This window comes from Macrotis lagotis, chromosome X (genome assembly GCF_037893015.1).
Source record: "Macrotis lagotis isolate mMagLag1 chromosome X, bilby.v1.9.chrom.fasta, whole genome shotgun sequence".
Classification (NCBI taxonomy): domain Eukaryota; kingdom Metazoa; phylum Chordata; class Mammalia; order Peramelemorphia; family Peramelidae; genus Macrotis; species Macrotis lagotis.
Window position 1 is genome coordinate 126,432,469 of NC_133666.1, and position 15,549 is coordinate 126,448,017.

At 36.7% G+C, this 15,549-nt stretch overlaps 1 protein-coding gene across 5 annotated transcripts in view; it reads left to right on the forward strand.

Annotated features, from left to right (window-relative positions):
* Positions 1-2,847: 2,847 nt before the first annotated feature.
* The window catches only part of RSPH10B (radial spoke head 10 homolog B), a 68,016-nt gene continuing 55,314 nt past the window's right edge, over positions 2,848-15,549 (forward strand). The window contains exons 1-4 of one of the 5 annotated variants that reach the window (XR_012471519.1): positions 2,848-3,015; positions 8,260-8,595; positions 9,201-9,276; positions 12,675-12,743. Coding sequence is in view for 4 of the 5 variants with exons in the window: in XM_074200913.1 (XP_074057014.1) it covers positions 8,354-8,595; positions 9,201-9,276; positions 12,675-12,743 (387 nt within the window). In the remaining variant the exon portion in view is untranslated. Of the gene's footprint in view, positions 3,016-6,937; positions 7,045-8,259; positions 8,596-9,200; positions 9,277-12,674; positions 12,744-15,549 lie in introns of those variants that run through there. The other 4 variants (XM_074200913.1, XM_074200915.1, XM_074200914.1 and 1 more) reach the window with 4 other exon arrangements.

Sequence of the window (15,549 nt, forward strand, 5' to 3'; positions counted from 1 at the left end):
TCCTGCCCCTAAGTCTGTGTTGTGTGTTACAGTGTTTACTGCAGTTCTGAAATGGTTTTTCTCTTTTTCCTCCTCTGGAATATAGATTGTATACGTTTAACAAGCTCACCATCTCTCTTATTGCTCAAAATGTGGGATACGCGATGACTGTGACCCTGGTTGGATATTAAACATGTTTTATGTAAAAAAAAAAGGCAGAATTGGCTAGATGGAAAAACAAATAAGAGAGCTCTCTGAGGAAAACAAATCCTTCAAAGAATAGAACTCAGGGTGAGTGATGAATTTACGAGAAATCAGAACTCAATACTTCAAAAGCAAAAGAATGAAAAATTAGAAAAAAATGTGAAACATTTCACTGAAAAAACAACTGATATGGAAAAACAGACTTAGGAAGATAATTTAAAAATTATTGGAATACCTGAAAGTCATGATCAGGAAAAGAGCCTTGACATCATTTTCAAAGAATTACTATAGGAAAATTGCCCTGACATTCTAGAAGCAGAGGGCAAAATAGATATGGAGAGAATCCACCGATCCCCCCAAGAAAGAGATCCCAAAAAAACCTATCCCTAGGAATATTATAGCCAAGTTCCAGAACTCCCAAGTCAAAGAGAAAATATTACAAGCAGCCAGAAGGACACAGTTCAAATATCATGGAGCTGCAGTCAGGATCACACAGGACTTAGTAGCAACTACATTGGAAGCTCATAGGGCTTGGAACATGATATACCTGAAGGCAAAAGAGCTTTGAATGCAACCAAGAATGAACTACCCAGCAAGGCTGAATGTCCTCTTCCAGGGAAAAAAGATGAACTTTCAATGAACCAGGGGAATTTCAAATGTTCCTTTTGGAATGGCCAGAGCTGAACAGAAGGTTTGGTCTTCAGATACAGGACCCAGGTGAAGCATGGAGATTGGAGGAGAGGGGGGAAATATGAGGGACTTAATAAGGATGAACTGCATGTATAGAAAAATTATACTGATAATATTCATATGAACCATCTCAGTTAATAGAGCAAGTAGAGGGAGCTTTTATAGTTGAAGCACAGGAGAAAGCTGAATTTGAAGATAAAATATGGTGTAAAAATGGAGCCAATAGAAAAAAAGAGAAATGCAATGGGAGAAAGAAAAAAGAGGGGGAATAGTCCAAGATATTTCACATAAGATTTTTTTTATTACAATGAGCTATTGCAATGATCAAGGGGGGAGGCAAGGGGGAATGAGGGAACCTTTGCTCTCATCAGAGGTGGCTAGGAGAGGAAACAGCATATATACTCAATGGGGTATAGGCATCTGGAGTAAGAAGGAGTGGGGAGCAGGGGGAAGGGGTGGGGATGTGAATAAAGGAAGAGAGGATGGACCACGGGGGGACAGTAGTCAGATATAACACATTTTCTTTTTTACTTCTTGCAAGGGGCTGGGATTGTATGGCCTGCCCAGGACCATGGGGCCAGGTGGATTCTGGGCCTAAGGGATGGTATGAGGGCTCAGGGCTTCTTGGCCCCAGGACCAGGGATCGTCTGCTGTGCCACTCAGCGACCCTACAGCAGAGTCAGAGTGAAAGGAGAGAGACAATATAGTACATGGTAGTGGAGAAATAAGAAAGGAGGGAGTTGTGATCAGCAATGGCAACGTTGGAAAAATATGGAAGTAACTTTTTCGATGGACTTATCATTAAGAATGTGATCCACCCATGAGAGAGTTGTTGGTGTTGGAACAAAGACTGAAGCACATTTTTTGTTATTATTACTTGGGGGAGGGTGCAGGGCAAATGGGGCTGGGTGGCCTGCTGGGGGCCACATAGCAGGGTGATCTTTGGGTGTCTGAGGCTGGATTTGGACCCGGGTGCTCCTGGCTCAAGGACCAATGCTCTGTCTGCCACCCAGCCACCCCTACTATTATTACTATTTTATTTTATTTTGGTTCCCCCCCCCCCCCGCTTCTTTTAGGTTTTTGCAGGACAGTGGGGATCGTGTGGCTTGCATGTCACACAGCTGGGTGATTGTTGGGTCTATGGGGCTGTATGTGGGCTCAGGCGCTCTTGGCTCCAGGGCTGGTGCTTCGTCCATTGCACCACCTGGCCATACCTATTATTATTACTATTATTTTTTTAATTTTAATTTTTTTTCTCTCCCCTTTATTTTATCCCTCAAGCGAGTCTATATTCATGGGGGAGGGGTATTTTGTTTACTCTTAAAGCAGAATATTTTATTAATGTAAAAAAAACCCATTTGTACAAAATGAGAATTAAAAAATAAAATTAAATTAAAAAAAAAAAACAACTACCATACCTGGATCAGCAGTAGCAGATAATGTACAGTGGCTTTATTTGATAATTTTTTAAAAAACCAAATGAGTGAAATCTTTAATGTAGGCTGTTATGAATTTTTCTTAGCTGAAAGTACGATGGAAGTTTTTGGAAATCAGTGTAAGAATTACATTTCTTCAGAGGGGGCAAATTTTGGCATAGTTTAATTATTGAGTGGCAAAGGGGTATAGGATCAAGCTGTGCTTAGAATAAGAAGAACCGAGTTCTAGTTTTACTTCTGTCACATAAAGATGCCTGGTGGCTCCTCTGCACACTCCCAGGCAGTTCTATAAAGACTAAATTTCAGGACAGGCACTACTCATCTGTGTCGGTCTCAGGAGCCTCCGGTGCTGTCAACAAATGGGAAAATGTTTTTTGAAAACCATCTACCTGGAAAACTGCCCTATTTAATGGTATCGACCCCGCGTACCAAATTACAGAACCCTTGCCGGCGTTCCAAAATCTAGAGCTTTCTCTGAGAGCCTGGCCAGTTTTTAGAGGTTCAGGGGCGGCCCTTTGGAAGGCTCCATTGAAGGGTGCAGGAAGCGCCTCGGGCACTGCTTGTTAATGGAGACCGCGCGGTGCCAGCCGCGGCTCCTTAGCGACGGTCTCCTAGCGACCGGGACGCCGGGACGCCGCGCCTGCGCCGCGCCGAGTCCTGGAACCGGGTCCTCCTCTCGGCTTGTGCCGCCCCAGGCTTGGAAACGGTATTGTTGTGCGCCGCGCTCCTCCCGGGGCGGCAGGCTGAGGCTGGGGGAGAGGCGGGTGTGTGTGTGTGTGTGTGTGTGTGTGTGTGTGTGTGTGTGTGTGTCTGTGTGTCTGTGTGTGGGGGTGTGTGTGTGTGTCTGTGTGTGTGTGTCTGTGTGTCTGTGTCTGTGTGGGGGGGGGGTGTGTGTGTGTGTGTGTGTGTGTGTGTGTGTGTGTCTGTGTGTGGGGGTGTGTGTGTGTATGTGTGTCTGTGTCTGTGTGTGTGTGGGGGTGTCTGTGGGGGTGTGGGTGGGTGTGTCTGTTTCTCTAGATCCCATCCCCCCGCCACTCCTAGAACCGGAAGGTCACGTGGCGCGGAGGCATGTCTGTTTCTCTGGATCCCATCCCCCGAGGCGCACAGTGCGGCTGCGCGGCCCCTCCCCCCGCCCCTCCTAGAACCGGAAGGGCACGTGGCGCGGAGGCGTGTCCACGCGCACACTCTGCCGCGAGGGCAGGCCACCTCCTTAAATGGCCTTCGAAAATACCTGGATAGATCGAATTGCTTATTTTTTTCTTTTAAAAATAATTACTGGGGCGGCTAAGTGGCGCAGTGGACGGAGTACCGGCCCCGGAGGCAGGGGACCTGAGTTCAAATGTGACCTCAGACACTTAATCACCCAGCAGTGTGGCCTTGGGCGAGTCACTCAGCCCCATTGCCCTAAATAAAAAAAAATAATTTAAAAAATAATTACTGCCACTTTTTTAGTTTTCTTATATTTATTTATTTATTTCATTTAACAAACTTGTTTTTCTCCTACACACCTGGCGGGGGAGAGAAAAGGAAAAACAAAACAAAAACTTGCAGCAAATATTTATAGTCAAGCAAAACAAATGACCACTTTGGTCAAGGCCAAAAATGTGCCCGCCTCTCATTCTGCATGGAGGCTATATTAATAATAATAATGATGTGATAATAACAAGAACAGCAAGCATTTATATAACATGTTTCACAAATAACACATTTTCTCATCACAACCTTGGGGGGGTGCAATTATCTCCATCTTATAGATGAGGAAACTGAGGCAGACAGAAGTTAAGGGACTTTTCCAGGGTCACAAAACTGGTAATAATTTGATTTAAACTTCTTTCTTGGGGCGTCTAGGTGGCACAGTGGATAAGCACCGGGCCTGGAGTCCGGAGGACCTGAGTTCAAATCCAGCCTCAGACACTTAATAATTACCTAGTTGTGTGGCCTTGGGCAAGCCACTTAACCCCATTTGCCTTGCAAAAAAAAAACCCTACAAAAAAATAAACTCCTTTCTTCCTGAGTCTAGAAAGTGTGTACTCTCTGAACTGTACCACGCAGGTGCTTCACTGTTAGGAAGTCGGCAGCCTCATCTTCTGCAATGGCACTTGGTCATTATGTTAAAGATCAGAGTCTTTAAGCCTTTCAAAATTGCTTGCCTTTATAATGTTACTACAAATTCATCTGGTTCTGATGACGTAACAAGTAAGCAAAACTCTGCCAGCTTTATATCACTTTAATTTCTTTATAATACAATGGACTAGAGCTTGGGAGTCTCTAGCCATGAGGCATCTGACATGCCATCTTTATATAGGGAAAGAGGAGGAAGGGAGAGTGCAGATATAATTTCAGACAAATAGTTACTGGGTCTGGAGATCAGAAATTAGTGCCACCAGAAGGACAGACTTTCTATTTGAGTTCTAAAAGGATTTTCATATATCAAAGAATATTCCAGATGCTGAAAAACTTGACTGATTGTTGCATAAGGTTAGAAGAGATAACCCTATTTAGTGTATTCTGTTAACAAAGACTCAAGAGCAAAGGCCTTGGGCATGAGGTAGGAGATGGGGATACAGGACCAATCTTAGTTAGAATTCCTGGTTTTAGCAAGGATCAGGAAGGGTATTCAAAAAAGATCTGAACATTAGGGATGGGGGCTCATTAATTGGGATCCCATCAATTAAAAATAAGATGTTTTTGTTGTTCTAACTTAACATGCTCCCAGGACTAAACTTTCATTGTTCAATCCTACCCCACTCACCACTTTCCTATTGATATTTCATTGTATATATGACTGTTAGCTGGTTCCCCTTCTCTATGAAATAAATCATATACATTTTCATATTTGTTTTTTCTTGCAGAGAGGTAATACAATCCAACACACTAATTTACCACAATTTATTTAGTCATTACCCAATTTGAATCATTTACATCATTTCCAATTCTTCACCGTCACAAAATGTTCAGTTCAGTCTTTTTTCAGCCATGCCCAATTCTTTGTGATTCCTTTTGGGATTTTCTTGCTAAAAAAACAGATTTAATCTTAAAAGGATGAGTCTTCCTGATTCTAGGTCTAGCATTCTCTCCACTGTGCCATCTAGCTGCCCCACAGAAAACTAGACAACATTAGAGTTGTCTAATTAATTAGATAATAGTTTTTCTTACCACAAAGAATAAATTTGAATTCTACATCTATTGTTTCTGGTTCTGCTCTCTGGAGCAAATAGAACAAACCTAATCTGTCTTCCACGGGAGAGCCCATCAAATACTTGAAGACAGCTTTTATGTACTTCGCTCAGGCTTTTCTTTTCTAGATTAAACCTTCCCAGTTCCATTAATCCCTGGTATGGATTCAGGGCTCTTCTTGAGTGACTAATTCCTGAGTGATGGTTTTGGAAAAATTAGGTGGATAAGAATATGCAAAATTATGTACATTTCTAATTAAAATGATCTTTTAGAGCATCCTTTGCAATACAATATTTATATACATATATTGACTACTCAGTGGTAATTAGCTAGTCTTCCTGTTAAAAACCTAAAAACTCAGTGTTTCCATTGACACTTATTTCTACAAGAGTTTGTATGTATAACTCCACATAAATAAATGTCTGTAGGTGTGTATATGAATATATGCAAATGCATATGTGTATGCATATATATATATTATATATACATACACACACACTGGGGATGTTTCAAAACTTTCAAAGGGAGAGAATCCCCCTTATCTTTTTTTAATTATATAAATATTTTATTTGTTTTCCAATTATGTACAATATACAATAGTAGTTTCTACGAATCATTTTTTTGGCAAGGTTTTGAATTTTACAATTTCCCCCCTCCCTCCTTTCCCTCCCCCTCTCCCAACAGAAGGCAATCTGATATAGTCTTTACATTTATTTCCATGATATGCATAGATCAAATTGAATGTGTTGAGAGAAAAAAAATATATCCATAAAAAAAGAAAATATTAGAGATAGCAAAATCAAAAGTAATACATAAGACAATTTTTTTAAAAACTGAAGATAATAATCTTTGGTTTTTTGTGTAAACTCCATAGTTCCTTCTCTGGATACAGATGGTGTTCTCTATGATGGATCCCCTAAAATTGTCCCTGATTATTGCACTGAGGGAGTGAACATGTTCATCAAGGTTTATTATCATCACCCCATATTGTTGTTAAGATGTATAATGTTCTTCTGGTTCTGCTCATCTCACTCAGCATCAGTTCATACAAGTTTTTCCAAGCTTCTCTGAAATCTCATTCCTCCTGATTTCTAATAGAATAATAGTGGAGAATCCCCTTATCTTATGAATTCAAAGGCTAAAGTGTGAATGAATTAAAAAGCACTTATTAAGGGCTTACTATAGTTGTCATTCTAAAAGGAAGATAACATATGTAAGAGTGTGGCTTAGTGGATAAAGCACCAGCCCTGGAGTCAGGAGTACCTGGGTTCAAATCCAGTCTCAGACACTTAATAATTACCTAGCCGTGTGGCCTTGGGCAAGCCACTTAACTCCATTTGCCTTGCAAAAACCTAAAAAAAAAAAAAAAAAAAAAAAAAGAGTGTGTCTGTGTGTGATAGTATCTGTGTTCTTCTCCCTCTGTCTGTCCAGCCAGCTGATGCATCCAATTAAGACTCCACCATTTAAAGCAGGAGATAATTCTTGTCATTGATGAGTCTGACATTCTCCCAATCAAAGAATGGCATTATGTCTAAGTGTCCATAAGGAGAGTTTCTGGGTATGATATTGTTTGTTTAGTCTTTTTCAATTGTGTCCAATTCTTTGTGACTTCAATGGGTTTTTCTTGGCAAAGATATTAGAGTAGTTTGCCGTTTATTTCTCCAGCTCATTTTGCAGATGGGGAAACTGAGACAAACAGGTTAAGTGACTTGTCTAGGGTCACACAGTTACTAAAGCTATATTTTAATTCAGGCCTCCTGATTCAAAGACAGCCACTCTATTCATTGTGCCACTTAGCTGCCGGTGTTTTGTATATACATAAATAATATATATATTATATACATGTAATAGTGTCTATTACATATAATTATTATGTACTATATATTATTATAATACATCATTGTGTATCATATATACAATTATTAGGTATTATATGTATATAATTATCCATGCATATAACATACCTCATCTCACAATATATTGATATATATGTAATGTGTAACACATGTGTATTTTATAACACACATATTTATTACACAGACACACCCATTCCTTTATACATTGTCTTCCTTTTAGAATGTGAATTCAAGAGTAGGGACTGTCTTTGCATTGTAGTTATTCATTTGTTCAATCATGTCCAACTCTTTGAGACTTTGTTCATGGGGTATTCTTGGTAAAGATACTGGATGTTTGCCATTTCCTTCTCCATTATGTTGCTATTTTACAGATAAGGAACTGGGCCAAAAGGGTTTAAGTGATTTGCCTAGGGTCATACAGCTATTGTCTAAGGTTGAATTTGAACTCAGATCTTTCTGACTCCAGGCCCAGTGTTCTATCCATTGTACCACCTAGCTATCCCTACTTTGTACATAGTAAAAGCCTTAGTAAGTTTTTTATTCATTCATTTAAATTACTATTACCTTGACTTTCTTTTTTTTTTTTTCCAAGTTTTTGCAAGGCAATGGGGTTAAGTGGCTTGCCCAAGGCCACACGGCTAGGTAATTGTTAAGTGTCTGAGACAGGATTTGAACCCAGGTACTCCTGACTCCAGGGCCAGTGCTTTATCCACTGCTCCACCTAGCCGCCCCTACCTTGACTTTCTTAAAATAAGATTGTTCTCTCTCTCTCTCTCTCTCTCTCTCTCTCTCTCTCTCTCTCTCTCTCTCTCTCTCTCTCTCTCTCTCTCTCTCTGTAGAAATACCCAGAAATTTAAGTCTAATTTAGAGTGGAAATGAATATTTCCATGAATTGTGAAACATTTAATGTTTTTTAGATAAAATTCATCAGTATTCCAAAAACCATTCAGCTCTCAGCCAAGGAAAAATATTCTTTCTAAGAGTTAAAACTTTAAGGATCATTCAAAGACAATGGTGAAAGAAAAGAAAAAAGCAGATAAGAAGGCAGAAAAACCTACCCGGTCTTCTTCTCCTCTGTCTGTCCAACCAGCTGATGCATCTAAACAAGACTCCACCATTTTAAAGCAGGAGATAATTCCTGTCATCGATGAGTCTGACATTCTGCCATTCAAAGAAGAGAAGCCAGAAGAAGTACAAACAGAGATCCCTCAGTATTATGAAGAACCTATTCTCACCAAACTGATTGTTTTAAGGTGATTTTAGATCTGGTGGGCTATAGTTGTAGCAAGGGTACCATCCTAGATCATAGAGTAATCCTCTAAATTGATGTCAGAGATCAATGTAAATTGATGTAGGTAGGGAACAAGGAGTCTTGGGTCTTATACTCAGGTAGGATTTGGAAATGGAGGAAGCAAGGAGGAGAGAAGGGAGAAAAGGATTAGAAAACAGTATGACCAAAGTCATAGGAGTGGAAATGGGTATAGTGGGAACATAAGTTCATGAGTAAGAGAGCTAGCTACCTAATGAATGTGTTATTTTAGGAAGATTAATTAGGAAATACTGTTCAAGATGACTAAGAGTAGGCAAAGAGACCAGTAGAGCTAGTATAGTAATCTAAGTGTGACATGGAGTGGTGTCAGTGGTTATACATAGATAAGAAGAGGCATTTCAACATCAGATGATTTAAGGGGCTGTCCTGATTATCAGAATTTCCTAGTTAACAAAATTCCACCTATGGAATGAATCATTTTTTTGTAGTTTCATTGTTGATTCTTAGTACTAATTTATATATTTTTAAAACCTGTGTCATTTCTATTTGCTTGTATCCTTTGTCACGTTAAACTCTCTTTCTTTGCAGCTATGAAGGTGAAAAAGTCCGTGGTCTGTATGAAGGAGAAGGTGTAGCCCACTTTGAGGGAGGAGGGGAATATAGAGTGAGTTGTGAATACATATATATATATATATATATATATATATATATATATATATATATAATATATATATATGTGGAGTGAGATGTGAATTTTGAGTTGTATTCATTTGAAGGGAATTGGAGTTCGATGCTTATTAGACTTGCCTTTTTAAAAAGATAAGTATTTATTTTAAAAAGAGAGGTATTCTAAATCAATTAGGTAATTGACTTCCAGAAATACACTGGCTACACTTCACAATGATTTTGACAGGAATTTTGCATGTGTATTCAAAGGAAAATTAAAGCTTCATGTAACCAATATAGTTGGTTAATCCAATATTTGGATTTTTAAACTTTTTTTTTTTTTTTTTGCAAGGCAAATAGGGTTAAGTGGCTTGCCCAAGGCCACACAGCTAGGTAATTATTAAGTGCCTGAGAACAGATTTGAACCCAGGTACTCCTGACTCCAGGGCTGGTGCTTTATCCACTGCACCACCTAGCTGCCCCTTAAACTTTTTTTCTTAATTATCCTTGAAAGGTTCTCAACATTGTATAGTTTAACTCTTTGCCTATTATCAAAGCTTTGTGTTCTGCTATAAATGACAATACATTAATATTCTGTAAAAAAAAAAAACTAGAGAAGTCTGACTTCTTATATAGTACCTATAGAATAAATTAGTTTACAGGAATGCTAAGGAAATGATTATCTCTTATAGATCCTAAAGTTGCTTACCTATGTCTTGTCTTTTATGTGTTTAATTGCTGTGGCTTATTACTTTAAAGTTGGAACTCATTACATTTGAGTTTAGCTGTATGCAATGTTATTTTAGCTTTTCTAGCTAATTTTCCTTCTAATATTCATGGCCCTTATTAAAGGATTAAAAGGTTGAATATTTGGTAAGGGTTTGGGGGGTATTTCAGAAGCCATAGAGAAATAAGAAACAAGAGATATCATAAAAATAAATCTAAAAGCCTAAAACAAAAATGGCAATGTTTAACACATTGACTTAATGACTACAGGCATTTAGTCTTAACCACTTAAATTTAATGTGATTGATTTCCTTTACATATGTTCAAATGAGTGGCTGCAGATTCATTTGGATCTTTCAGAATGAAAAAGGATATATGTTAAAATAGTGAGGATTTTTGTTTATTAATAGTTAATCATTTTTTAAATTTTACACTGTCATTAGTCCTACTAGTCTTCATATCCCAATTTCTTTGTAATATACACCTCTCCTTGTTCCTTAGGTCTTTGTGAGAAATTTAGAGTACCCCTTTGTTGCTTAGGTCTTTAACTAATAGCCATTTCCCAATAGATAAAATGTCAAAAAATATGAACAAATAATTCTCAAAAGAAGAATTTCAAGGTATTAACAATCTTAGGAAAGAATGCTCCAAATTACTACTAATAATAAGAAGTATAAATACCTTGAACCCTGAAAATGAATAAAGATGACAAAAATGACTATATTTAATGTTGGAAGGGTTGTGGGATGACAGCATGCTAATGCATTGTTGGTGGAGCTTTTTGAATTGGTTACAAATAAATTATCCAAAATGTTCACACCCCATACATTCTTGGGCTTATATCCCAAAGAATTCACTAATAAGAATATACCACAAAATTTTGATAGTTGTACATTTAGTGAGAGTAAAGAATTGGAAACAAAGTCGATGCCCATCAATTAGGGATCAGTTAAACTGGGGAACATAAATTGATGTAGTATTACTGTATTGTGAGAAATGATGAATGTGATGAATATGAAGAAACTTGGAAAAAATCTATATGATCTGGTGTAGTATGAAGTAGGAAGAGACAAGGAAAAATTCCCATGACTACAACAATGTAAATAAAAAGATCAAACACATACAAAAATCAAAAGTGAATGTGACAGAATAATAGAGATCAAACAGGATTTGGAAGATGAGACATGGGAGGATACTCCCTTTGTGGAAATGGGAGATCCAGTATTGCAGTCAATTATGCTTTTGGAATTTTTCAAGGTATCATTAGTTTGTGAGAATTTTTTCTTTTTCTTTTTTCTTTAAAAGTATTGTTACATGAGATGGCTCTTGAGTAAGAGGGGGAAACATGCTTGGGAAAATTATGATGCTATAAAATTGGCATCAATAAAAATTTATTTCAAAAAAACCTGCCAGAAACTAGGGGAAGCCAGTACCAGCTCAGATAAATGCAGAAATAGTGACAGCAGCGAGACAAACCTGCTTGGAAAACCTTCATCTCTGTGGGGGTTCACCCTTATTATATTTTCTTTTCCTAATTCCCCACCCCTAGTTTGCCTTGAGCACCCAAGTTGTCATTAACTAAACATAGTACTAATAGCCAAGCCCTCACTAGCACCCCTAAGATTTCTGTATAACAAGAATCATTAGAAAAACACATAAATCTGATCAAGTATCTGATGAAATTTGTAACACTTTTCCTACATGAAATAAGCTTCATATAGTATGGGACATGATCTACTCAAGCTTTTTCCTTTCTAAAACAAACTATGACTGCAGGGAATGTAATTTAATTCTTCTCACCCCTCCCTTTATTAAGAAAAATAAAAATGAAACTCAGAAGTTGATCCCTTGACCCTTTTCTCATCCTCCCATCTCACATAAGCCACCATCCTCTTAGACCTGCAAGTTGGGTGCCACACACATGAGCTTCATGGTGAGCTTGGCCATTTTCTAGAAAAATGGCGTTGTTTGACCATCTGATCCTAGTTTTGTCTTTGCTCTTCTTTGATTGCATTTTTTTGTGAGACTGGTGCTTGTTGTACATCCTGGGGATTTTAGAGATACTGACCAAAGGGCAAGGTTGGGCTTCCAACTGAGCTTCTCTGACATCCAGGACACTTATAAGCAAGCTTAGAGGCCAATCCTGGTCCAAGAAGACCAGCTGACTTGAGGAGAAGGATCACTTATCATTTGTACTCCCTTTTCTTTGATAAATATAGAGTTATAGATATGTACAAAGGTTTTCTTTAGTTTTGTTCATAAGTTTATGATTCAAAATTATTTTAGGAAATAAAAATAATTGATTTAGGAAGTTATATAGTCCCATTTTCTCTTTTCCATCCACCCCCCCCCCAATTTTTCTGAGCTACTTTGAATCTTTGTAATACACTGGGGGCAGGGGGTGTTTGGTGGTGAAATTTTGCAGATTAAGTTATGTTATTTCACTTCCAAGTTTCAGAAAAGAGATTAAATGAGCCTACCTTAATATAAATAAATACAATTTCTTAAGCTTTGGAACATAGGATCAAAAGATTTTGAAATATTAAAAGCACAGGATGATTAGGAAAAGGAAAATGTTTGATACTGTAAAAACCAAACCTTTAGAGCAGAGCTGTAGTTTAAAGCAGGAAAACTAGGTAATGAGATTTCTTTTTTTTTTCCATTTTGAAGGGTATGTTTTCAGAAGGACTCATGCATGGACAAGGGACTTATATCTGGGCTGATGGATTAAAATATGAGGTAAAATAGATAACTATGGTCTTTGAACTCTATTTTTTTAGCATTACATCAAATGGTGATTCTGTAATTGGCAGTTTTTTTTGTTATTTAATTTTTTCCAATTACATATAGTTTTCAGCATTCATTTTTTTTAAGCTTTTGAGTTCTACATTTTTCTACCACCCTCCCACCCCTCCTTGCCCTATGGCAGCAAGCCATCTGCTATAGGTTGTACATGTACAATTGTGTTTAACATATTTCCATATTAGTCATGTTGTGCATTTTGCATTTTTAATGTGAAAGTTTTGGAGATTCTAAAGTTCTTTTTTACATGAAGGAAATTTTTTTTGTAGCTAAAGAAAATAGCATAAGGAAGAAAGTAACTCAAGAACACAAAACTGAGCACAATGAACAAATAGTTGATTAGGAACCTGAGGAACTGAGTTTAAATATTAACTCTGCTTAGTTGGGTCTCATATGACCTTGGGAAAGTTATTTAATCTCATTGCATTTCTGACTTGGATGGATCCTTCTAATTCTAGATCCTATTTCTAATTTCTTGAAGAAAACATCAATCCTAGACAGTTTTATCAGCAAAAAAGAAGAAAGGACAGATCAAATTAGCCATGTAAATAAAAACTGAGAAAAATAGCAAATAAAAAAACAATTAAACACAAAATATAAAAAATGCAAAACTACAGCAACAGAATTGGAAGCAAAAATAAGCCATTGAATTGATATTTAAAACTAGTAATTTTTTGGAAAAAAGCACCAAAAAATGAACAATGAGCTAATCTAATAAAAAAGAGAAAAATCAAATTGATAGGAAAAATTAGAAAGAAGGGTTTATGACAAATGCAAAACAAATAAAGGAAATTATTATAAATTGTTTCCTATACACTAATAAAAGTGATAACTAGATGAATATTTACAATATAAAATACACAGAATAGCAGCACAAAAACTAGAGAGTATGAGTAATCCAATCTCAGAAAAGATGTTGGATAAATAAACTCTTAGTAGAAAAAAATCTAAGATCAGATATATTTACTACAGAATTTTATCATTATTCAAATAGTAACTAATCACTGGTAGTACATGCATTGTTTGAAAAAATAGGGGAAAATGGAGATTACTAAATTCCTTCTCTGAAACAAACTACTTCTATGGACATTATACCTAATATAGGGAAAAATAAAGTAGAGAAAAGAAACCATAGATCAAAAGTTCTTAACCTTTTTTTGTGTCATGGACTTCTTTGGGAGCCTGATGAAGTCTATGGATCCCTTCTTGGAATAATGGGGTTTTTATGCTTTGTTTTGTTTTTAGGTTTTTTGCAAGGCTAATGGGGTTAAGTGGCTTGCCCAAGGCCACACAGCTAAGTAATTATTAAGTGTCTGAGACTGGATTTGAACCCAGGTACTCCTGACTCCAGGGCCGGTGCTTTATCCACTGTGCCACCTAGCCACCCCCTGGTTTTAATTGCATAAAATATAATACATAGGACTACAAAATCATGTGAACAATAGTTATCAAAATATTTTTAAAAATAAATTCCTAGAGCCCAATTTAAAAACCCTTGATATAGCCAAAATCTCTATATAATATTGTTACAGATATCTTGCATAAAATATTAGCAAAGAGGTTATGTTGTTGTTGTTAAGTCATTTCAGTCCTGTCTCACTCTAAGTGTCCCATTTTGGGTTTTCTAGGCAATGGTATTGGAGTGATTTGCCTTTTTCTTCTCTAGCTCATTTTATAGTTGAAGACCTGAAGCAAACAGAATTTCAGTGACTTGTAGTATCACATAGCTAGTAAATATCTGAGGTCAGATTTGAACTCAGTAAGGTGAGTCTTGCTGACTTTAAGCCTAGCACTCTATCTGCTGTGTGACCTAGCTGCCCCAAAAGAGGCTATAGCAACAATTGAAAATATTATCCTTTATAACCAAGTTCAGTTTATTCCAATAGTGCTTTGTTGTTTCAATATTAGAGAAACTATAAATATAATAGAAAAGCAATGGGACATAGAGGGTAAAGAGTTACCTCCAGAACATACTGATTATATGATCTCTAGTTATTAAGTCATTTAGCCTCCTAATATTCTAGTCAACTGTGTAAGTTTCAAAGAAGATATCGATTTACACTGAGAGTTGGGGGTTTCCAATTCCAATGAAATCAGACCACATTTAGTCACAAAAGCAATAAAAATCACATGATTACCTAATAAATAAAAATATTTTTTATAAATTATTTATTATTTTAACTACATTCAAAGATAATTTTCAACTTTCATTTTTTGGTGACATTTTAAGTTCCACATTTTTCTCCCTCCTTCCCATTCCTTTCCCCTTTCCTTTAATAGTAAGTAATTTGATATAGGTTATACATGTATAACTATGTAAAACATGTTTCTATATTAGTCATGTTGTGAAAGAAGAATCAGAATAAAAGAGAAAAAACTATGAGAGTATTTTTAAAAAAACATAAAGCAGAAAACAAATTTTTAAAATGGAAAATAGTATGCTTTGATTTTCCTTCATACTCTCCATAGTTCTCTCTGGAAGTGGAAAATACAATACCTTTCTAATCTAATCTAATTCTTTAACAAAGTAACAAAGTAAAAGAGAATCTCTATTTATAAACAAGAGCTAGAAGATCTTTCCAGTATGATCCAAGTATATGCATTAGACAACATTGTTATTTGCTATAGTTCTTGAGGAAATGAGCATGAACAAAGAGGATCACTTTTCAAAGATGTTATTGTCTGAAATAATTATCTGAAATTATCTGAAATAATAACTTCAGGAAAATAACAGGATAAAAAA